The sequence below is a fragment of the Triticum dicoccoides genome, chromosome 2B (assembly GCF_002162155.2).
Source record: "Triticum dicoccoides isolate Atlit2015 ecotype Zavitan chromosome 2B, WEW_v2.0, whole genome shotgun sequence".
NCBI lineage: Eukaryota > Viridiplantae > Streptophyta > Magnoliopsida > Poales > Poaceae > Triticum > Triticum dicoccoides.
The window spans coordinates 35,925,764-35,948,636 of record NC_041383.1 but is presented as its reverse complement, the minus strand read 5'-3'; the positions used below and the strand labels follow the sequence as shown (position 1 = coordinate 35,948,636).

General features: G+C 46.3%; 1 protein-coding gene and 1 pseudogene across 1 annotated transcript; both read left to right on the top strand.

Moving 5' to 3' along the window:
• Positions 1 to 4,168: 4,168 nt before the first annotated feature.
• LOC119361973 (DIBOA-glucoside dioxygenase BX6-like) lies at positions 4,169 to 6,020 on the top strand. Its single transcript, XM_037627151.1, has 3 exons — positions 4,169 to 4,836; positions 5,110 to 5,434; positions 5,534 to 6,020. Exons 1-3 carry the CDS (start codon positions 4,325 to 4,327, stop codon positions 5,816 to 5,818), a joined length of 1,122 nt encoding a protein of 373 aa, XP_037483048.1. The 5' UTR covers positions 4,169 to 4,324; the 3' UTR covers positions 5,819 to 6,020.
• Positions 6,021 to 19,729: 13,709 nt separating this feature from the next.
• On the top strand, positions 19,730 to 22,121 carry LOC119360345 (annotated as a pseudogene).
• The last annotated feature ends 752 nt before the right edge of the window (positions 22,122 to 22,873 follow it).

The window sequence follows — 22,873 nt, the reverse complement described above, 5'->3', positions numbered from 1 at the left end:
ATCAAGTTTCACATGGGCATCACGCACTCTTAAATTGTTCTGCTATTTATTCTAAATATTTTACTGTTCATTTGGAGAAAATGAGCGCAAGCTCAGATAGCAATTACAGGCGGATCGGCGCCATTCCCTCTATTGACAGCTAGCTCATCTTAGTCAATGTTGGGTAGAAAACCAAGGGAGCCACCTCGTAATACTTCTGCATTCATGTTCTGTGTGCACTATTTAACTCATGCTCCAACCAATTCATTCAAAAGTCCAAATTGATTAAGAGAAGCGATCAATATATTTCAACACTCTCCGTTGCATCTGTGCTATTTTTGTCCTTATGGCGTTCCTACCTCTTATCATGATTACACATGCCTATGTAATTTCACCTTGTAACCACTCCAACGATGGGTCACAAGCATTGAGAAATATATTCACGTGGGGAGCTCCCCCTCCGGTGATTTTTCAAAAAAAATATTATTTTTTAATACTACGTTGGCAGGTTCTTGAACTTGAGACCTCTCAGATATCTTATTGAATTCAGGCTCCAGCAAGTGGCATCAAAAGTCTGAACTGAAGGAGAGGGTCGTGCAATATTACTTTTCAACATGTGTTAGTGCCCAAACACCCTGCAAAACCCATTAGCTCCATCTTACTCCTTCCATTCGAGTTTAATTATTGTGCCACCAAGGTCGGGCACTGCGACCAAACCAGTAGGTGTGTGGACATGAAAGATTTACTGGATAGACCTGAATGGAGAGCGTAAAAAAAACACGCATCTCCGCAGCCGGAACCGCTCATAGGCCCAGTTCTTTTGCCAGAATTTGAGGATTCTCAATAACTAGATAGGATTGTAAAACAAATGGGGCTCAAATATTCTGGAAGAAGCCGAGTAGGGGTCGGATTCTGGGAGAATCCCCAGATTTTGGCAAAAGAACTGGGCTATAGTCGCATTCCATCGTGGATACTCCATGTCGGGGAGGAGGACGGGCCATGTAGGTAGCGTGCATGGTGTGGTAGGATATGCTTTCATCAGGATTGGTCGTGTCAATTATTAAATCTGGAGATCATGCAAGGGCAATGCCAAATGAAAATTAGATTCACCATCACTGGTATCATGCCTCGTGAGCAAGACGGTGCTCAGAATTTGGGGCCTATAGTGGAACTAAAATTTGAGACCCCTTAATATAACTATTTAAAAAATCAATATATGTAATATGTATTGTTATCAATACAAATTTAAAGTGTACATAGATCTGAGCCATTGATTGCGTTAAATAGTGTGTTTGATTAACTCTTACCTTCTTATATCCCACATGAAAACAGGGGGTAAGAGGGAGCATGTTAAAATTACCCATTCACTTATAAATGCGATATTAATATAAACCAGCAGCATAATGTATACCCTGGGCATGAGTGAACTGAACCATCTCTTGTGAAATTTACCATACAAGATCTTACAATGTTCTGGCGTTCCAAATGAAGTAGCGGTGATGTCGGCAAAGTTGGCCCTTCTAATCTACTACTTATAAGACTGAGAGCGGCGTTTTGGCTCCTAGGTGCATATGCACCCATTTTCAAAATACACATTTCAAAAAGTTGAAAAAGTTGGAACAAAAATCCCACGTGTTTATCCGGACATTTTATATGCGTTCACAAGGTTTCGGTGAAAACCGACGTTTTTTGTGGCTTGTGTAAAAAAGATAAAGAAATGCCTCGTGAATAGTTAGAATGAAGCATCAGAAATTGTCTTTTTTATACAAGCCACAAAAAACGTCGTTTTTCACTGAAACCTTGTGCACGCACATAAAATGTCCGGATATACACGCGGGATTTTGTTCTGAATTTTTCGACTTTTTAAAATGTGTATTTCGACAATGGGTGCATATGCACTTAGGAGCCAAAGACAATTACCGGGTTTTTTAGAGCAAGTAACTGTGTTGAAAAAGTCATGTGTTAAGTTATAGAGCGAGTACTAGCTAGGAGTATCCACTTAACTGCGGTTAAGTGAACCAAACTTTATTACATCATGCAGCTAATCAATTTGATCTAAGACGGTATATTTGGAGTGTGGACGTCCTGAACCCATGTGCATATGAACTCGCTTTCTAAAAGTGCATCTTAAACGTGTTTTAACATGTCAAAAAAATCGGAACAAAATTCCAGGCACCATGTGTATGCGGCACAAAGTTTTGTGAAAAAATCTCCTTTTATTTTGCCTTCGTGAAAAAGACAAATTTCAGTGCTCCTAAATAGCGTTGCATGACATTATTTTTATCTTTTTTTTCCACAGGTGGCGCAAAAGGTTATTTTTCTTCATGGAACTTTCTGTGCGCACATATTATATGAAGAAGTATTCGTGAATTTTTTTCATTTTTTAGGCATTTAGAAATGAGTTTTTCAAACCGGGTTCATATGCCCATGGATTCATCCATGCACTTCAAGGCTTACTTGCCCCTTCTGATTTAGTACCTTCATACCCAAATATCTGACGTTCTGGTAGGCCAAACTAACCTACCAAAACGTAATATATTTTGACATGGAGGTAGTAGAAGTGTTCACTTAACTGCTGTTGTAGTAGATACGGTTGCATTGATTGCTCACATTAGGAACATATGGCCAGAGAGATCGATCGTCTCGCACTTGTCGCCTGCAAACCTCATTATTAGCTGCGAACCAACCTGTGGTTGGATGGTTAGAGGGACTTTGGTATCCCATTTATTTCTGGATTTATTTTAGAATTTCCGGTGATGCGCATTCAGTGGAAGGAGATGTTCCCGTCGACGACGAGGTTCCTATGGTGACTTCGTAAATCTCAAGATGATATGCATGCTCAGTCTTTCGGAGGTGCTCATAAGGATAGGGTGTGCATGTGCGCGTTCATAGGGGTGAGTGTATGCGCATGTATATGAGCGCTTGTGTCTGTACTGATGTTAAAAAAAACATTATTAGCTCCATCTTGCTCCCTCCGTTCGAGTTTATTGTGTCCCCAAGATCGGACACCACGGCCAAACCAGTAGGTTTGTGGAGAAGAAAGATTTACAGGGTAAACACAATGGAGAGGGTAAAAAAAAAGGTCAGCATCTCGAGAGCTGGAAGCGCTCCATGGTCGCAATCTACCGTGGATATTCCTTGTCGGAGAGGACAGAGGAGGATGGGCCACGTAGGCAGCGTGCATCGCGTGCTTGGATCTGACAGTAGTAGGATTGCCCGTGTCAATTATTAAACCTACTGTCTCCAGCCAAGAAATCTTGACGTTTTGGACAGTATGATAACCACTAATTGCAGCACAGTTTGGTTGTCCAGTAAATATAACCGGAGGTAGCAATACATTATGAGATGTGGAATTTTAGAACATGCATGGGTCTAGTCGCACCCGATTATGCAAAAAAGAAAAGTAAAAATAGATCAAGAAAATGTGAAACTTTCTTTCAACAAACATAATCTAGCATAATACTCATGTCTAAGTTTTCGGACAAATGAGCTATGTTGTATTCTGAGCAAAAAAAACTTATATGCAGCTGAAAAACAATGAATTGTAGTGTTTATATATTAGTATTGATTATGTTGCATTTCCTCGGAATACAGCGTAAATCATTTTGTCCTGAAACTTTTAACGTGAGTATTGCTAGACCATATATGTTATTAAAAAGTTTCAATTTTTTGATCATTTTTAATTTCTCTTTTCAATTCAGGTGCGCTAGCTAGACCGAGGTTCCATGCGAATTTTCGTAGATTATGCTTCTATTACTGGTTTCTGTCTGCCTTGGTATGTACTGATTAGTGGTATTCCCTCCGGTCATTTTTACTCTGCATATTACATTTGTATCAAGTCAAACTTTACAAACTTTGATAAAATTTATATTAAAAAATATCAACATCTATAATACCAAATATATACTATGAAACTACATTTTGTAGTGAATCTAACAATATTGAGTTAGCATTGTGAATGTTCATACATTTTTCTATAAGGTTGGTAAAAAGTTAAGATACTTTGACTTTGGACAAAACTTGTATGCAGACTGAAAAGGACCGGAGGAGTAAGACATCCAGAAATCAAATTGACACTTGCAGAAAAAGTAAAATTTCATGCTGCTGCTGCTGTTGACTATTACACGTGTGTGGAACTGTGGATGGACTAGATAAATAGTTGTTCATGTGGTAGGCCGTGAACTACGGCTAGAGAGATGGTGGCGCACATGAGCGAAGGCCTCCCTCAACCTCAAGCGCGACTATATATTTCCTGCTGGAGCAGCATCTATACTCCAACACTTGCCTTGCATTGTTAATGCGTGCGGCTGCAGCAGGCATAGATCGAATATAATTGAGATCGTCGATGCCTTCCACAGAATCGGCCGCCGGCGTGGCCTGGGACCGCCGGCGTGAGCTGCAGGCGTTCGACGACACCAAGGCGGGCGTCAAGGGCCTCGTCGACGCCGGCGTCACGGCCCTCCCGCCCATCTTCCGCCACTCGCCGGAGTCCCTGGAGGGCATCACGTCCTCAAACCATGTCGCGGGGGCCATCCCGACCGTCGACCTAGCGGCCCCGCGACGCGAGGACGCGGTCGCCCTGGTGCGGCACGCGGCCGGGACGGTGGGCTTCTTTCAGGTGGTCAACCATGGCGTGCCGGCCGAGCTCATGGCCGGCATGCTCGAGGGGGTGCGCCGGTTCAACGAGGGACCCGCCGAGGCGAAGCAGGCCATCTACAGCAGGGACCAAGCTCGCAAGGTGCGTTTCGCCTCCAACTTCGACCTCTTCTCGTCGGCGGCGGCCAACTGGCGCGACACCCTCTTCTTCCACCTCGCTCCGGACCCGGCACCTTCAGAAGAGCTGCCCGAGGCTGTCAGGTACTCCCTCCATTCCTAAGTACTATAAGATGTTTTACACATTTTGATGTGGACTAAATACATTTTGAAATGGATGAACATACACATCAAAACATGTCTACATACAGATGAATCAGAAAAAAGCTAAAACATCTCACCTTTAGGAACGGAGGGAGCAGTATGCATGAACACGTATATACACTAGAGACTAGACTGCATCATACATGATCCATCATGGATTTCTAGTTCATAACATATTCGATTTGTTGAAACCAAAATATTAAATATATGCAGGGATGTGGTCACGGAGTACGGCCACGCGGTGACCAAGGTGGGGCTGTCCGTGCTGGAGCTGCTGTCGGAGTCCCTTGGCCTGAGCAGCGACCACCTGCGCGACATGGACTGCGCGGAGAACCTCAACGCCGTGTGCCAATACTACCCACCGTGCCCGGAGCCGTACCTCACTTGGGGCACCAAGAGGCACACCGACCCGGGCTTCCTCACCGTCCTCCTGCAAGACGGCATGGGCGGCCTCCAGGTGCTCGTCGACGGCAAGACCTGGGTGGATGTCCCTCCCGTGCCCGGCGCTTTCATCATGAACATCGGCGACCTTCTTCAGGCATGCATATCCACCCTCCATCTCCATCCATTTCGCTCGCCGCTCGCTAGCTCCCTCGAAGTTGTACTAATAGACACATATAACTCTGATGAAGTGCAGCTTGTCAGCAATGACCAGTTCAGGAGCGTGGAGCACCGGGTCCTGGCGAACAAGAGCAAAGACACCGCCAGGGTCTCCGTAGCGTCCTTCTTCAACACCAACATTGAGAGATCCACGAGGTTGTATGGCCCCATCACCGATGGACACAACCCCCCAATCTACAGGAGCGTCACCGCTCGAGAGTTCATCGCAACGTTTAATCGCATAGGCCTTGATGGTCGCTCGCTCGACCACTACCGGTTGGACCGGGATACTCCCACACCTGCTGTGGAGGGGTGTGAATGAAGCGGGCATTTCCATTTCTTGATAATTTATTTGCAAGTTTAAATTTAAGCATTTTCAAATAAGGGAGCGTACTCTCTTTCTCAAGTAAAGTGTCAGAACCGTGGACAAAAGTCTATCGCTCCACCAAAGTATAAGCAGCACCGCAAAGATGAGCGACTGAGGCAGTAATAAAGTTGTTAAGTATTATTCTATGTTAGCTTTTGATCGCTTGATCAATACACCAGAGAGAAGCAGCACACGTATGTGCAAGCTAGCTAGCAGTCACCTTGATTGATGAACAATAGCGTAACTGCATGTACGTAGCAACTACAGGATCGATCGATCTTGATCTCCCGACGGAACGACTCGTAACTTGGCGAACGATAAACTGATCGGTGTGATGGCCACAGGCTCGTGTCGAGCCTGTTACTATTCTTTATTGCTTTTATCTCCGGCTAATTGTTTACACGGGGGTTACAGGGTATGTAAAGGAGCTAAACAGCCCAAGACTAATCCTACTCGGCCACTGTTTTGAGTACTACTCGGACACACCAGAGTACTACTCGGACACTCCTCGTAGACGGCATGTTTAGCTCTAACATTCACCCCCCTAAACATGACGTCCTAAATGCGACCTGGATCCCAAATGCGATGACTACTACTCATTGGTGTCATCGTCGACATTGCCTTCGTCGTTCCTCGCAATATTTCAGGGACCGTCTTTGCTGTTGTCGGCTCGTCCGTAGCTTGACACCAGCACTCCTCCTTGGTCGCGTCTTCAACCTTCACCTGTTCTTCGGTGCTTGATAGACTGTCTCTGAGATTCTCGTGGAGACATCTTTTGAATCCGAGCGGGACGAAACTTTCGTCTAACTTTGAGTTCCAAGCTCTTGGCGCTTGCTTCAGCCCATAAAGTACCTTCTTGAGCTTGTAAACTTTCCCTTCTTCGCCTTTCTTCTCGTAGCCGAGGGGTTGTTCCACGTACACTTCTTCTTTGAGGTCGTCGTTGCGGAAAGTAGATTTAACATCCATATGATGAACCTTCCAATCCTCTTGTGCTGCCAAAGCTAGGAGCACTCTCACCGTCTCGATTCGAGCAACCGGTGCAAACACCTCCTCATAGTCAACTCCTTGACGTTGTACGTAGCCCTTTGCGACGAGTCTTGCCTTGTGCTTCACAATGGCACCCTTCGTGTCCTTCTTCAAGTTGTAAACCCACTTCAAACCTATGGCCTTTTGGTTCGAAGGTCGGGTTACCAAAGTCCACGTGCCATTGCTCTCGATCGCCTTCATCTCCTCATCCATGGCGTGCATCCAATTTGAACTTTTGCTCGCCTCTACGAAGTTCGCCGGCTCCTCAACTCCGAGTAAACACAAATCGGAGTACTCGAGTGTAACTGACTTTGCGTACTTGTAGACTTTCTTGAGGGTCTTGTAGCGACGAGGCCCGGAAGAATCCGTCGTGGCTTGCGAAGGAGGCGACACAAATTGTGTCGGCGTCGATGCACTTGAGGAAGACGGTTGAGTCTCGAGCGTGGCAGATGCCGGGTCATTGGCATCTGCGTCGTTGGCGTAGTCGTCGTGATCGTGACCATCATCTTGATTGTCATCATCACTATGCGCCTCATTGTCGAGATCTCCGCCCGTGTCGTGCGTGTTGTTGTCGCTATCACCTTGCGACTCATGCGCGTTGTCGTTGGTGTCGGCACCATCGTGATCACTGCCATTGCGGTCACCTTGGTTGTGTGTCTTGCCAACCACCTGGACATCCTCCCCTGCATCTTCATCAGTTGGAAATTCAACTGTGAATATGTTACTGTTTGGAGCATCGTTGGCTGCTGCGCTCCAATTCCACGCTTGGTTTTCTTCAAACACAACGTCGCGTGAAATCCGTAGACGCTTGATTCGTGGATCGTAGAAGCGGTATGCCTTGGTGCCGGAACTCCTCTCGTATCCGATGAACACCATCTTGGTGCTGCGATCGGCAAGCTTTGAGAGATGTGGCTCCGCCTTCTTCACATGCGCCACGCACCCGAACGTCCGTAGATGAGACACATTCGGCTTACGTCCGTAAATTGCTTCATACGGAGTCTTGCCGATCACTGCCTTCGTTGGAGCCCGGTTGAGAAGATAGACCGCCGTCGAGACAGCTTCTCCCCAAAAAGTCCCTGGCAAGTTCTTGCTCTTGAGTAAACTTCTCGCCATGTCAACGACAGTTCGATTGCGCCTTTCAACAACCCCGTTCTGCTGTGGCGTATAAGGTGCCGTCAGGAACCTCTTTATGCCAATCTTCTCGCAGTAGTCATTGAACTCGTTCGACGTAAACTCTCCGCCGCGATCTGTCCGTAGAGCGCGAACCTTCAGCTTGTGTTCCATCTCTGTTGCAGCCTTCAGCTTCTTGAACGCTTCAAACGCCTCATGTTTAGATCGTAGGAGAACCACCCACATATATCTTGAGTAGTCATCTACCACAAGGAAGAAGTACTTCTTTCCTCCGTGAGTTGCTGGGGTGATAGGGCCACATAGATCACCATGGAGCAGCTCGAGTGCATCACTTGCACGATAGGTAGACTGAGCAGGGAACGGCCTGCGGTGCTGTTTTCCAACCAAACACCCGTCACATACTCGATCAACATGGTCGATAAATGGCATCCCAGATACCATCTCCATCTTTGACATCTTCTTCAAGGCGTAGAAGTTAACGTGTCCAAATCTAGCATGCCATAACCATGAATCATCATCACTCTTGGCGAGCCAACACTCCGGTTGAGATTGATCAAGGTTGAGGATATAGATCCTGTTCCGCGTGCGATTCACACGTGCTAGCACGTTTCAGAGGTTGTCGAAGATCGTCATCACTCCGTTCTCGATATCCACCTTGCATCCATTCTCGTCAAGTTTCCCGACAGAGATGATGTTGTTGCGAAGCCGTGGGATGTAGTACACTCCGGTGAGTATGCGATGTTCTCCTGTGAGACCCTCGAAGAGGACAGAGCCTTGCCCGCAAATCTCCACATTTGAACCATCACCGAACTAGACCGAGCCTTGAACATCATATTCTAGCTCGAGGAACTTCTCTTTGCACCCCGTCATGTGGTTACTAGCACCCGTGTCTAGATACCATGACACGTTCTGGCTTCCGGATAACTTTGGTGTTACTTTTTTCTCATGAAGTAGCACCTTCCGGTTTGGTTTCACAACCGCTGTTTGGACGAGATCACAAACTTCGGCCATCAGAAGACCTGGACGTTCGTTTTCCTGCTTTGCCAAATTTGCCTTGATCTCACACTTGTTAGGATCCGGACAATCCTTTGCAAAGTGACCCATCTCATTGCAGTTATAGCACTTGACATCGGACATATCCAAGTTTTGTGGCTTCCGCTCTTTAGATCGGTCCGCCTTACCACGACCTTGTGGCTTGCCTTTTCCTTTGCCTTCTCCGGTTTGTCCGCCGCGCTTCGCGTTACTTGAGCCTTCGCCAACGTTGCGCCTTCCTTTGCTACTTGGGGACTCCCAATCTGCGCGTGAGTACATGAGTTGGTCACCACCTCCTCCTTTGCCTTTCCGACAACCACGAGCATTCTCTTCCCATGTCCGCAAGCGTCCGATCGCCTCCGTTATGGTCATGTCGTCGATGTCGTAAAGCTGCTCGAGCGTGCCAATGATGTACGTGAATTTATCAGTCACCGAACTGAAAAACTTCTCCACAATCTCGGTCTCCTCGAGCTTTGCACCAAGCGCACGGATCTCTCCCACCAATGTAGTCAGACACAGGGCATAGTCGTTCACCGATTCAGTTTCCTTCATCTGCAACTTGTGAAATTGGCGCTTCAACACTTGTGCCCGAGCCTTCGTGACACGATCTTCTCCGATCCTCATCTCTTTGAGTGTGTTCCACGCCTCTCTTGCTGTTTCGAACTCCGCCAATGTCATCAGCACGGAATCCGGCACAGACTGGGCTATGGCGGCCATGGCACCTTGTCGCACTCCTCGTCGACGTCGTCGTCCGTGATGGCCTCCCACACTCGAAGGGTTCGGAGAATGATCTTCATCTTCACCGCCCACACGCCGTAGTTGGCGTCGGTGAGCATCGGATACTGGATGGGGATGTTGCGATGCGCCTGTACGTTGGCGCCGCCCGTTTCGCCATCACTGGTTGCTGACTTGCCGCCCTTCTTCACATTGTCGCCTTTCTTGTTCGCTTTGGAACCGCCGTTGCCGGACTTGACCGACTCAGCGTCGCTGTCCGTCATCGTAGATGGTAGATCGTCGAGGCTCTAATACCAATTGTTGGCTTTTGATCGTTTGATCAATACACCAGAGAGAAGCAGCACACGTATGTGCAAGCTAGCTAGCAGTCACCTTGATTGATGAACAGTAGCGTAGCTGCATGTACGTAGCAACTACAGGATCGATCGATCTTGATCTCTCGACGGAACGTCTCGTAACTTGGCGAACGATAAACTGATCGGTGCGATGGCCACAGGCTCGTATCGAGCCTGTTACTATTCTTTATTGCTTTTATCTCTGGCTAATTGTTTACACGGGGGTTACAGGGTATATAAAGGAGCTAAACAGCCCAAGACTAATCCTACTCGGCCACACCAGTACGAGTACTACTCGGACACACCAGTACGAGTACTACTCGGACACTCCTCGTAGACGGCATGTTTAGCTCTAACATTCACCCCCTAAACATGACGTCCTCGATGCGACCTGGATCTCAAATGCGATGACTACTACTCATTGGTGTCATCGTCGACATTGCCTTCGTCGTTCCTCGCAATATTTCAGGGACCGTCTTTGCTGTTGTCGGCTCGTCCGTAGCTTGACGCCAGCACTTTTCCATGGTCGCGTCTTCAACCTTCACTTGTTCTTCGGTGCTTGATAGACTGTCTCTGAGAGTCTCGTGGAGACATCTTTTGAATCCGAGCGGGACGAAACTTTCGTCTAACTTTTAGTTCCAAGCTCTTGGCGCTTGCTTCAGCCCATAAAGTACCTTCTTGAGCTTGTAAACTTTCCCTTCTTCGCCTTTCTTCTCGTAGCCGAGGGGTTGTTCCACGTACACTTCTTCTTTGAGGTCACCGTTGCGGAAAGTAGATTTAACATCCATATGATGAACCTTCCAATCCTCTTGTGCTGCCAAAGCTAGGAGCACTCTCACCGTCTCGATTCAAGCAACCGGTGCAAACACCTCCTCATAGTCAACTCCTTGACGTTGTACGTAGCCCTTTGCGACGAGTCTTGCCTTGTGCTTCACAATGGCACCCTTCGTGTCCTTCTTCAAGTTGTAAACCCACTTCAAACCTATGGCCTTTTGGTTCGAAGGTCGGGTTACCAAAGTCCACGTGCCATTGCTCTCAATCGCCTTCATCTCCTCATCCATGGCGTGCATCCAACTTGAACTTTTGCTCGCCTCTACGAAGTTCGTCGGCTCCTCAACTCCGAGTAAACACAAATCGGAGTACTCGAGTGTAACTGGCTTTGCGTACTTGTAGACTTTTTTGAGGGTCTTGTAGCGACGAGGCCCGGAAGAATCCGTCGTGGCTTGCGAAGGAGGCGACACAAATTGTGTCGGCGTCGATGCACTTGAGGAAGACGGTTGAGTCTCGAGCGTGGTAGATGCCGGGTCATTGGCATCCCCGTCGTTGGCGTAGTCGTCGTGATCGTGACCATCATCTTGATTGTCATCATCACTATGCGCCTCACTGTCGAGATCTCCGCCCGTGTCGTGCGTGTTGTTGTCGCTATCACCTTGCGACCCATGCGCGTTGTCGTTGGTGTCGGCACCATCGTGATCACTGCCATTGCGGTCACCTTGGTCGTGCGTCTTGCCAACCACCTGGACATCCTCCCCTGCATCTTCATCAGTTGGAAATTCAACTGTGAATATGTTACTGTTTGGAGCATCGTTGGCTGCTGCGCTCCAATTCCACGCTTGGTTTTCTTCAAACACAACGTCGCGTGAAATCCGTAGACGCTTGATTCGTGGATCGTAGAAGCGGTATGCCTTGGTGCCGGAACTCCTCTCGTATCCGATGAACACCATCTTGGTGCTGCGATCGGCAAGCTTTGAGAGATGCGGCTCCGCCGTCTTCACATGCGCCACGCACCCGAACGTCCGTAGAGGAGACACATTCGGCTTACGTCCGTAAATTGCTTCATACGGAGTCTTGCCGATCACTGCCTTCGTTGGAGCCCGGTTGAGAAGATAGACCGCCGTCGAGACAGCTTCTCCCCAAAAAGTCCCTGGCAAGTTCTTGCTCTTGAGTAAACTTCTCGCCATGTCAACGACAGTTCGATTGCGCCTTTCAACAACCCCGTTCTGCTGTGGCGTATAAGGTGCCGTCAGGAACCTCTTTATGCCAATCTTCTCGGAGTAGTCATTGACCTCGTTCGAAGTAAACTCTCCGCCGCGATCTGTCCGTAGAGCGCGAACCTTCAGCTTGTGTTCCACCTCTGTTGCAGCCTTCAGCCTCTTGAACGCTTCAAACGCCTCATGTTTAGATCGTAGGAGAACCACCCACATATATCTTGAGTAGTCATCTACCATAAGGAAGAAGTACTTCTTTCCTCCGTGAGTTGCTGGGGTGATAGGGCCACATAGATCACCATGGAGCAGCTTGAGTGCATCACTTGCACGATAGGTAGACTGAGCAGGGAACGGCCTGCGGTGCTGTTTTCCAACCAAACACCCGTCACATACTCGATCAACATGGTCGATAAATGGCATCCCACATACCATCTCCATCTTTGACATCTTCTTCAAGGCATAGAAGTTAATGTGTCCAAATCTAGCATGCCATAACCATGAATCATCATCACTCTTGGCGAGCCAACACTCCGGTTGAGATTGATCAAGGTTGAGGATATAGATCCTGTTCCGCGTGCGATTCACACGTGCTAGCACGTTTCAGAGGTTGTCGAAGATCGTCATCACTCCGTTCTCGATATCCACCTTGCATCCATTCTCGTCAAGTTTCCCGACAGAGATGATGTTGTTGCGAAGCCGTGGGATGTAGTACACTCCGGTGAGTATGCGATGTTCTCCCGTGAGACCCTCGAAGAGGACAGAGCCTTGCCCGCAAATCTCCACATTTGAACCATCACCGAACTTGACCGAGCCTTGAACATCATATTCTAGCTCGAGGAACTTCTCTTTGCACCCCGTCATGTGGTTACTAGCACCCGTGTCTAGATACCATGACACGTTCTGGCTTCTGGATAACTTTGGTGTTACTTTTTTCTCATGAAGTAGCACCTTCCGGTTTGGTTTCACAACCGCTGTTTGGACGAGATCACAAACTTCGGCCATCAGAAGACCTGGACGTTCGTTTTCCTGCTTTGCCAAATTTGCCTTGATCTCACACTTGTTAGGATCCGGACAATCCTTTGCAAAGTGACCCATCTCATTGCAGTTATAGCACTTGACCTCGGACATATCCAAGTTTTGTGGCTTCCGCTCTTTAGATCGGTCCGCCTTACCACGACCTTGTGGCTTGCCTTTTCCTTTGCCTTCTCCGGTTTGTCCGCCGCGCTTCGCGTTGCTTGAGCCTTCGCCAACGTTGCGCCTTCCTTTGCTACTTGGGGACTCCCAATATGCGCGTGAGTACATGAGTTGGTCACCACCTCCTCTTTTGCCTTTCCGACAACCACGAGCATTCTCTTCCCATGTTCGCAAGCGTCCGATCGCCTCCGTTATGGTCATGTCGTCGATGCCGTAAAGATGCTCGAGCGTGCCAATGATGTACGTGAATTTATCAGTCACCGAACTGAAAAACTTCTCCACAATCTCGGTCTCCTCGAGCTTTGCACCAAGCGCGCGGATCTCTCCCACCAATGTAGTCAGACGCATGGCATAGTCGTTCACCGATTCAGTTTCCTCCATCTGCAACTTGTGAAATTGGCGCTTCAGCACTTGTGCCCGAGCCTTCGTGACACGATCTTCTCCGATCCTCATCTCTTTGAGTGCGTTCCACGCCTCTCTTGCTGTCTCGAACTCCGCCAATGTCATCAGCACGGAATCCGGCACAGACTGGGCTATGGCGGCCATGGCACCTTCGTCGCACTCCTCGTCGACGTCGTCGTCCGTGATGGCCTCCCACACTCGAAGGGTTCGGAGAATGATCTTCATCTTCACCGCCCACACGCCGTAGTTGGCGTCGGTGAGCATCGGGTACTGGATGGGGATGTTGCCATGCGCCTGTACGTTGGCGCCGCCCGTTCCGCCACCACTGGTTGCTGACTTGCCGCCCTTCTTCACATTGTCGCCTTTCTTGTTCGCCTTGGAACCGCCGTTGCCGGACTTGACCGACTCAGCGTCGCTGTCCGTCATCGTAGATGGTAGATCGTCGAGGCTCTAATACCAATTGTTGGCTTTTGATCGTTTGATCAATACACCAGAGAGAAGCAGCACACGTATGTGCAAGCTAGCTAGCAGTCACCTTGATTGATGAACAATAGCGTAGCTGCATGTACGTAGCAACTACAGGATCGATCGATCTTGATCTCTCGACGGAATGTCTCGTAACTTGGCGAACGATAAACTGATCGGTGTGATGGCCACAGGCTCGTGTCGAGCCTGTTACTATTCTTTATTGCTTTTATCTCTGGCTAATTGTTTACACGGGGGTTACAGGGTATATAAAGGAGCTAAACAGCCGAAGACTAATCCTACTCGGCCACTGTTTTGAGTACTACTTGGACACACCAGTACGAGTACTACTCGGACACTCCTCGTAGACGGCATGTTTAGCTCTAACATTCTATTTTACGCATTCATAATTAAGTTTGTATTTCATACTATATGTGTGCATAAGTTCTTCAGTATGTGATTATGGAGGAAAACCTGTATGCATGTATGAAATGGTACACACCATAAGGATCCCTAGTCAGGCATCTAGATTAGCTCATGTTTGTTGATGATCAAGTTCTCCAAATCATTGACACCAGAATACCGGATGGATATTTTCGGTCACCAAACATTATACGGTAACTGGGTAATTATAAAGGTGACTTTTAGGTATACCAAAAATTATGCCCTGGTGCTAGGTAAGTCAATCCAGAGATTTACCCCTCGACGATAGAGGGATACACTCTGGGCCCTCTCAATGCACTCTACGCGTTCTTCAGGACAACTTCAAGATTACGATGTCAATTGATGGTGCGAAACTAACACATAGAACTTTTGCGAAGCCTGGGCAAGTTAAAGAGCACCAAACTTTTGAAAGACAAATTATACTAATAACAAAGTGAAAATACAAACACGGTAGTCATAAAAATTTAATTTTAAAGTGAACTAATATTCAGTTTCACAGGCAAAGACTCCTCTATTAACCCAAATTCTTCTAACCTCTGAAATTTCATGATTTAAAATTTGAATTGATATTCAACTATATGGAACAAATTTCCAACCGAAAAAATAGGTTCATGAAGACGTGATCATCCACAATGGCAAATTCCTCATGCTTTGACACAAAATCTATGCCCTAAGTTATCAATCTCAAATCCGTTATAGAAAACTTACGTAATCACGGAGGGGGCTACTAGTCAAGGATACAAGCCGTTCCCGAGGATGGATCCACTCCACTCCACGCAACACAGCCGAGCCGCGCGCCTCCACCAGTCCTACTGTACTGGATGATTTATACTATTGTTTTTCCACTCTGCAGAAGCTCTTAGGTATATGGTGGGAGATACTGTACATGAATGAAACATGCTTTGCTCAAACCGTTTTTATCACTCTGCAGAAGCTCAGTACATTTACATGTACATGTCCACAGACTCCTTTGACTATTGTGTTTGATTATTGGAATGCACATGCGATTTGCTGATCTTGTGGCATTGTGTTTATCTTGTTGGCTGGGCTATCCAACGCTCATTTTGTGTGTTCATGCGTGTTGTCGGGGAGAAAATGGCGCAACAAAGCATTCCCTACTCCCACGTTAACTAGATTTCTCCACCCCCCCTTACCTAGGAGAGTCGTATAGGTACTGTCAAATCCGAGTGGTATGGAATTAGGGATGAGCTTTTCCTCTCTGTCAAATGGATAATAATCGTCGGTACCGAAAATGAGAAACGCCACAAGGTAGAGACTATCAGACCTCAAATACATGGACGTTGTACTCAAATTCTTCTTGCAGTCGATCCGCTCTAACGGTATTGGGAATTGCACGACCATGTACACAAAGCAGTATCCAGAAGGCTGGCCGAGCCTTGTTATCTTGCCCCCCAAGAACAGGTTCCAATTAGCTATATAATATACGGCAGTCTTATTGACCCGTTTGTCCAACCAATCAAATATGGCATCATTGCTCTGGTTTTTGAGGTTCAATTCTTCATAATACCCTGGGAAGGACCAATGTTGTCTGCAGATGGAAATAATTTAGGAAGCAAATTGGATAGCTGATTGAATAATAAGTCGTTTTTTAGTGATATACCCATCAGTATAGGGAATCATCAGAAACAGTTGTACAACAGCAATGCAAGCCATGCCAAACTGCAATTTGGAGAAATCATCACCGTTTTTTTGTTTTTCTCCAAAATCTCACAGCCACTAAATCAAAGTTAAGGTGAAGGAAACATACTGGACCTATCAAGATGATAGTACCGTGAAGATAGGTAGATATATAGACTTGCAGGTTGCCAGATTGCATTTTCCCTACATATCCATCACACGTTTCTCCAAGACGGTACTGTGTTGACATGAAAAGCTTGTGATAGATCATGCATTGCCAGCATGGGTGAGTTACCATCTGATGTGATTTCGGGCTGCAGTTTACAAGTACTTATGGCCTTTGAAAAGTTTTTCTAGAGGAGTCTAGTGAAGTGTCAATATTTACACCTTATTTAGTAAACTGCAGCAACTGGTGTTTGCACGCTAGTACATATCGATGGGTGCAAGTCATGCAAACTGAATTGCTAACAGCCACAGCTTACTCATGGTAAACAACACCGCCATGCACGAAACATCACATGATAGTTGTCATATCAATACTTTTGTATCTATCCTACGATAGAAAAAGAGATAATGATCTATCAGAAATTCAGAATATGTACTACGCCTAAGCATCACTTGAAAAACAATACCGCAGTAGGAATGTTATACAAATGCATAAACAGTTGGACAAACACCACTGAGTAAGCCATTAAACACGTAAACAGTTTCCCCTTTCATCTTACCCGCACCGTTCAGAAGAAACTATGCTTGGTAAATTGCTACAGTATCTGCGAGTGACACGAATGATTTCTGCACTTCTACCATAAACTATTTTTTGATTTATTTCAATGGCAAAATCTCTAACAAACAAGCATGGTTCTAGCACAAACAAACAGGAACGAGAGCGGAACATACTCAGGTCAAGCTCCATGAACAAGCACAATTCTAATGCCATTGTTTCAGTATGTCTCAACCATCAGTAATTGGGAATAGAGAAGGCTTTCAAACAGTTGTACTGATACACATAATGGAACTGGGTTGCTTATTAAACATCCCAATTAGTGTCACATGGTAGTCTGCTACTACTAATTCTTGCAGGTCAAATTACAGTGTAGGAAACAAAGTTGTACGTACTACAACTTGTCCAAAAAAGAGATTGATCATCTTTTATATTTGCCATTCTTAAACAAGTTCAGCACGTGGGCGACAAACATTTCTGAAAAATGAAATGTCTAGCAAATCTGGATATAAGGTTAATCCAGAATTGTAAGAAGATTCACCTCATTTGCGCACATCTATGATCCCACTTGATTAGCAATATACACTTTGGTGATGAATACCAAGTCTAATGGGCCATCGTTGTTTCTGTAGAAAAAAACTTGAAACAACCTAATAAAATGTACCTACGACGGTTTTAGGAGAGTGGTAGAGAATTGCGCATAAACTCATTTTAGATGAAGTGGATGAGTTGCTCAGCAAGAATGATGGAGAACAAACTAACAGTCACAGAGAGGCAAGTAAGATGACTATGGCATAAATCTCAGTGGCTCCAGGCTTCCAGCACAATCGCCGCCACACTATCAACTATGCGGTTACCCGGCAACCATAGCCCTCGTTGGAGCTGTAGCCACGTCCAACATGCCCTCACGCCAACCATCTGCCGCCTGATATGAGTGGTTGACGTCTCTAGGGATATTTTATCGGATTGGCATGATTTGGTTGGTCTGGACACATGTCTAACCCATATCAGCTCACGGACTCCGCGGATTGAACTAAGAAGCAGAACACACTCTAAACCGCTGTACGGCCTATCTGAATAATTTTTCTATGGTTTTGTTTGGTCCAATTCAAACTGTGAACAAGGTGAGTTGTTTCCATTGGAACTTGGGTTTTGATTTGGTTTTCTCCAAGATCTCACATGAGCCAAGCAAAAGCTAAGATGAAGGAGTCCTATCATACCCGAACAATGGGCATGATATCCCTGAAGAAGCATACACATATAAAGTTGTGGTAGGCCAGCTATAGTACATCATCTCAACATGTCGTGATCATGCATTTCACCTTGAGTCAACTTCTATATTTACGGGAACCTTATTATACTGGTGTGGCGACCAAAAGCATGAGATGGATGGGACGATATAGTATTTCTGAACGAACTGATCAATACATGCATGTAATGAATGCTGTAATGCATGCGCAAACAATAAAATGCAGAATTCAGATTGAATGTACCTTATAAGTTATAACGACAAAGGAAAAGCGAACAGTCACAAGTTATCCATGGAAAGCAATATTAAAGGTCCTGATTTGCCCCTCGAAATTGGAATTACCAAGAGCCACCACTTAGTGATATCATATCTTCAGTATCCTACCATCCTTCACCGTGAAATTAGGGAACGATCTCTTATAATTAACAACGGTTATATGTAAAACAAAAAAAATCTAGGCACAAGGAACATATTGGATAAGCGTCATTTCAGCGAAAGGAAAAATGAATATTATTAGTTGAGATATGATATACCTACGTTGCCACACGAATGTCACTCAGCACAGGAAAAGGAAAGAAGCATTAGCTCTCGTTGTTATACTTGTCCTGGAGTGTGGACTGGAAAAAAGACTTGCAGCTCTGCAAACCAATCACAAGCTCACACCCGTCAGGGGCCTGTCTACTTTGAAAACGATGTGCATTAAATTCTTGGAACTACCCTAAAGAAACCGATTCTACCTATGGGGCACTAACTTCTAACCGACGCGACAAAATTTTCCATGCATTCTCTAGAATCATGTTATGCCCCAATACGCGTGGCAACATCAGATAAGCACCTGATTAATTAGTCAGGCGTGTGGAATTCCAAGGTGAAAAGGACAGGCAAATGCCAATTATCTGAAGGAGCATAAGTGTATAAGTTTGGCATCGCTCATCGGTGATGTATGAAGAAGGAAAGATGGTATCTCCGCTCTTATTGTCTGAGCTGTTTTTACTAGTAGTGTTCCGCCCATCCACCCAAGCTCAGAAAAACATCACCCTTGATCTGAAAGAGAATGTAGTTCAGAGAAGGTGTAACTTTGATCTGTACAAATTGTGTTGCCACAAAATTATCGTTCTGCACGGGAGAAGGTAAGCAACATCATTCCTCTCTTTTTCTTATCCTTGATGCTGCACTGGAGAAACAATTGTCACCTCTAATCAGAAGGCAATCACAAACTCACACATGTCAGGCGTGACTACCTCTGAAAAGGATGTGCACTATTTTCGTGGAAAAGTCCCAAATACAGCAAATCATCCCTATGGTGCACTAACTTCTGATTTCGATGGGACAAAAATATATCAATGCATCCCCTGGAATTGCGTTTGTCAACCTCACATAAGCAACTGATTTGTCAGGCATGTGGAATTCCAAAGTGAAAAAGACCATCAAACGCCATTTATTTGGAGGAGCATAAGTGCATAAGTTTGGCATCGCTCATCCTCACTAGGAAGAAGGAACAATATAATGGCATCTCTGCTCCTCTTGCCTGTGCTGTTGCTGCCACTATTGTTCCCCTCATCCACCCAAGCTCAGAGAAACATCACCCTGGGATCCACATTGGCACCCCAGGGGCCAACCACGTCATGGCTCTCACCCTCTGGCGACTTTGCTTTCGGCTTCCGACCCGTTGAGGGCAATGCCTCCTTCTACCTCCTCGCCATCTGGTTCAACAAGATTAACGACAAGACGGTCGCTTGGTATGCCAAGACTATGGACCAAGATCCATCAGCGATACAGGTATCATCTGGCTCTATCCTCCAACTCACCACAGATGGAGCACTCTCGCTTCATGACCCCTCCAGTGTGGAGGTCTGGAATCCCTAGGAAACCGATGTGACCTCGGCCAGCATGCGCGATAGTGGCAACTTTGTGCTCGCTGGTGTAGACGGCAACACAAAATGGCAGACTTTTGATGTGCCGTCAGACACCATCCTGCCTACCCAGTTGCTGCCTTGTAACCAGACTCATAACAAGTCACTCCATGCTCGACTCGACACCACTGGCCATCTCTCTCGTTGCTGAGCCCTCTGGGTTCAAGTATGAGTCTTATTGGTTCACAGAGACAGCAGGGAATGGCTCACAGTTGTTGTTCAATGAAACTGGTAGAGTATACTTCCTCCTAACAAATGGCACCCAGATCAACATCACATCAGGTGTGCTAGGATCTATGGCAGACTACTTCCACCGTGCTACACTTGACTCGGATGGTGTTTTCCGGCAATATGTATACCCAAAGAATCCAAAGTCCAGTGTGTTCAGTGGTGAGATGTGGAGTGCAGTGAGCTTACTTCCCCAAAATATCTGCCATGCAGTAGTTACAGGTATTGGCAGTGGCGTCTGTGGCTTCAATAGTTACTGCACCTTCGATGGCACCAAGAACCAGATATTAAGTTGTGCCTGCTCACCAGGGTACAAGTTCTTTGATGAGGAGAGGAGGTACAAAGGATGCCAACAAGATTTTCAGCCGCAAAGCTGCGACTTGGATGAGGCCGCAACACTGGCACAATTTGAGCTGAGACCAATTTCTGGTGTAGATTGGCCGCTATCTGATTACGAGCAGTATCAGCCCATAGCAGAGGATGACTGTGGGAGGCTGTGTCGGATCGATTGTTTCTGTGCCTTGGCCGTATACAATGAAAGCACACGCACATGTTGGAAAAAGAAGCTCCCTTTGTCTAATGGGAATATGGCCGACTATGTCCAGAGAACGGTGCTTCTCAAGGTGCCAAGTAGCAATAATTCAGAGTCTGCACTCAGTACTGCCTCCAAAAAATGGAAGCAGGACAAAAAGTATTGGATCCTTGGGAGTTCCTTGTTTCTTGGTTGTTCCATATTGGTGAACTTTCTCCTCATCTCTATTCTGGTGTTTGGTACTTACTGTCATATCACCCGAAAGAAGAATGGTCCGCTGTCCCAAGCCTCAAGTACAACTCAGTTGCCCCTGAAGACCTTCACTTACAAAGAGCTGGAGAAAGCAACCAGTGGTTTCCATGAGGTCCTCGGTAGTGGTGCCTCTGGTGTTGTGTACAAGGGTGAGTTACAAGATGATCTCCAGACCCACATCGCTGTCAAGAAGATCGACAAGCTCCAAGAAGAAACTGAAAAGGATTTTACGGTAGAAGTCCAAACCATTGGACAAATGTTCCACAAGAATCTGGTCCGACTACTTGGTTTCTGCAATGAAGGAACTGAGAGACTGCTTGTTTATGAGTTCATGACCAATGGCTCACTCAACCGGCTTCTCTTTAACGACGCCCGGCCAAATTGGAACACACCGGTTCATATCGCACTTGGGGTGGCAAGAGGGTTGCTCTACTTGCATGAAGAGTGTAGCACACAAATCATCCACCGTGACATAAAGCCGCATAACATTCTTCTTGACGACAACCTTGTCGCAAAGATTTCAGACTTTGGCCTAGCGAAGCTTCTCTTGAGAAATCAGACAAGGACAAACACCGGTATTAGAGGTACTCGAGGATATGTCGCCCCAGAGTGGTTCAAGAACATCGGGATCACTGCCAAGGTTGATGTCTACAGCTTTGGAGTGATCCTACTCGAGCTTGTCTGCTGCAGAAGAAATGTTGATTTGGAGGTAGTTGATGAAGAGTAGACGATACTGACTTACTGGGCAAATGACTGCTATAGGTGTCGGAGGTTCGACTTGCTGGTGGAGTGTGACGATGACGCAATCTTCAACATTAAGAAGGTCGAAAGATTTCTATCAGTAGCACTATGGTGCCTCCAGGAGGGCCCGACCATGCGACCCAACATGCTGAAGGTGACACAAATGCTTGATGGAGCAGTTGCAATCCCCATTCCTCCAGATCCCTACTCCTTCATCAGTTCGCTTCCATAATATATCCTGCATGTTGCTCAGTAAGGTACTATATGAGTGAATTGAATAAGCATGCTAGATACACTCTGTCTAGTAGAGGACAAAGTATGTGTACTACAAGGATACAATTTCTACAATAACATCACTGCATTAGATCAAATGCATTGAAGATAAAGGTCAGTTATGTAACTATTTGAGTTTCGTGAAGGTTATATTCATGTTACTCCGAGATGTTTGTATCTGACCTTTACACACAGTACTACTGCAGAGTTCAGCAAGTGAGATGATAATATAATGTTCAAATAAACAATTTGCAGTGACAGGTATAAACTGAAGAGTATTTCACGACAAGTTTGCAGTAGGGACATATTTGCTTGAAAATTAGAAACAGTCAAAGGAAGGCAGTAAACGATACAAATTTTCCAGTATTACCGTCAAACGAATCAGATCGAGGCAACACCCCGGACACGTCATCGAACTCCAGAGTTGGCACCCTCACAAGACTAAGACGTTGGGGGAGAAAACCATACCCGCCATCCACGAACCACGAACCCAGCGCACGATCCACCATCTTCCAGATGCCGTCATGCATACCACAATCTGCATCCGCTCCTGGACTACCTCCCAAGCTTCGCGTCGGCGCTGGAGCAAACGCCGTCAAGACGACGGAGCCCGAGGACACATGTGCACCAAGAGGATGTTGCCGCCTCCATGCCATCCTTAATTACTTGAACAGACTGATTTTCAAATCCATCCCCAACTATAGTACTGAT

Coding starts and splice junctions, on each gene's coding strand:
- LOC119361973 (XM_037627151.1), top strand. CDS start 4,325: ATGCCTTCCACAGAATCGGCCGCCGGCGTGGCCTGGGACCGCCGGCGT. Junction 4,837..5,109: donor GAGCTGCCCGAGGCTGTCAG/GTACTCCCTCCA, acceptor AAATATATGCAG/GGATGTGGTCACGGAGTACG. Junction 5,435..5,533: donor ACATCGGCGACCTTCTTCAG/GCATGCATATCC, acceptor GATGAAGTGCAG/CTTGTCAGCAATGACCAGTT.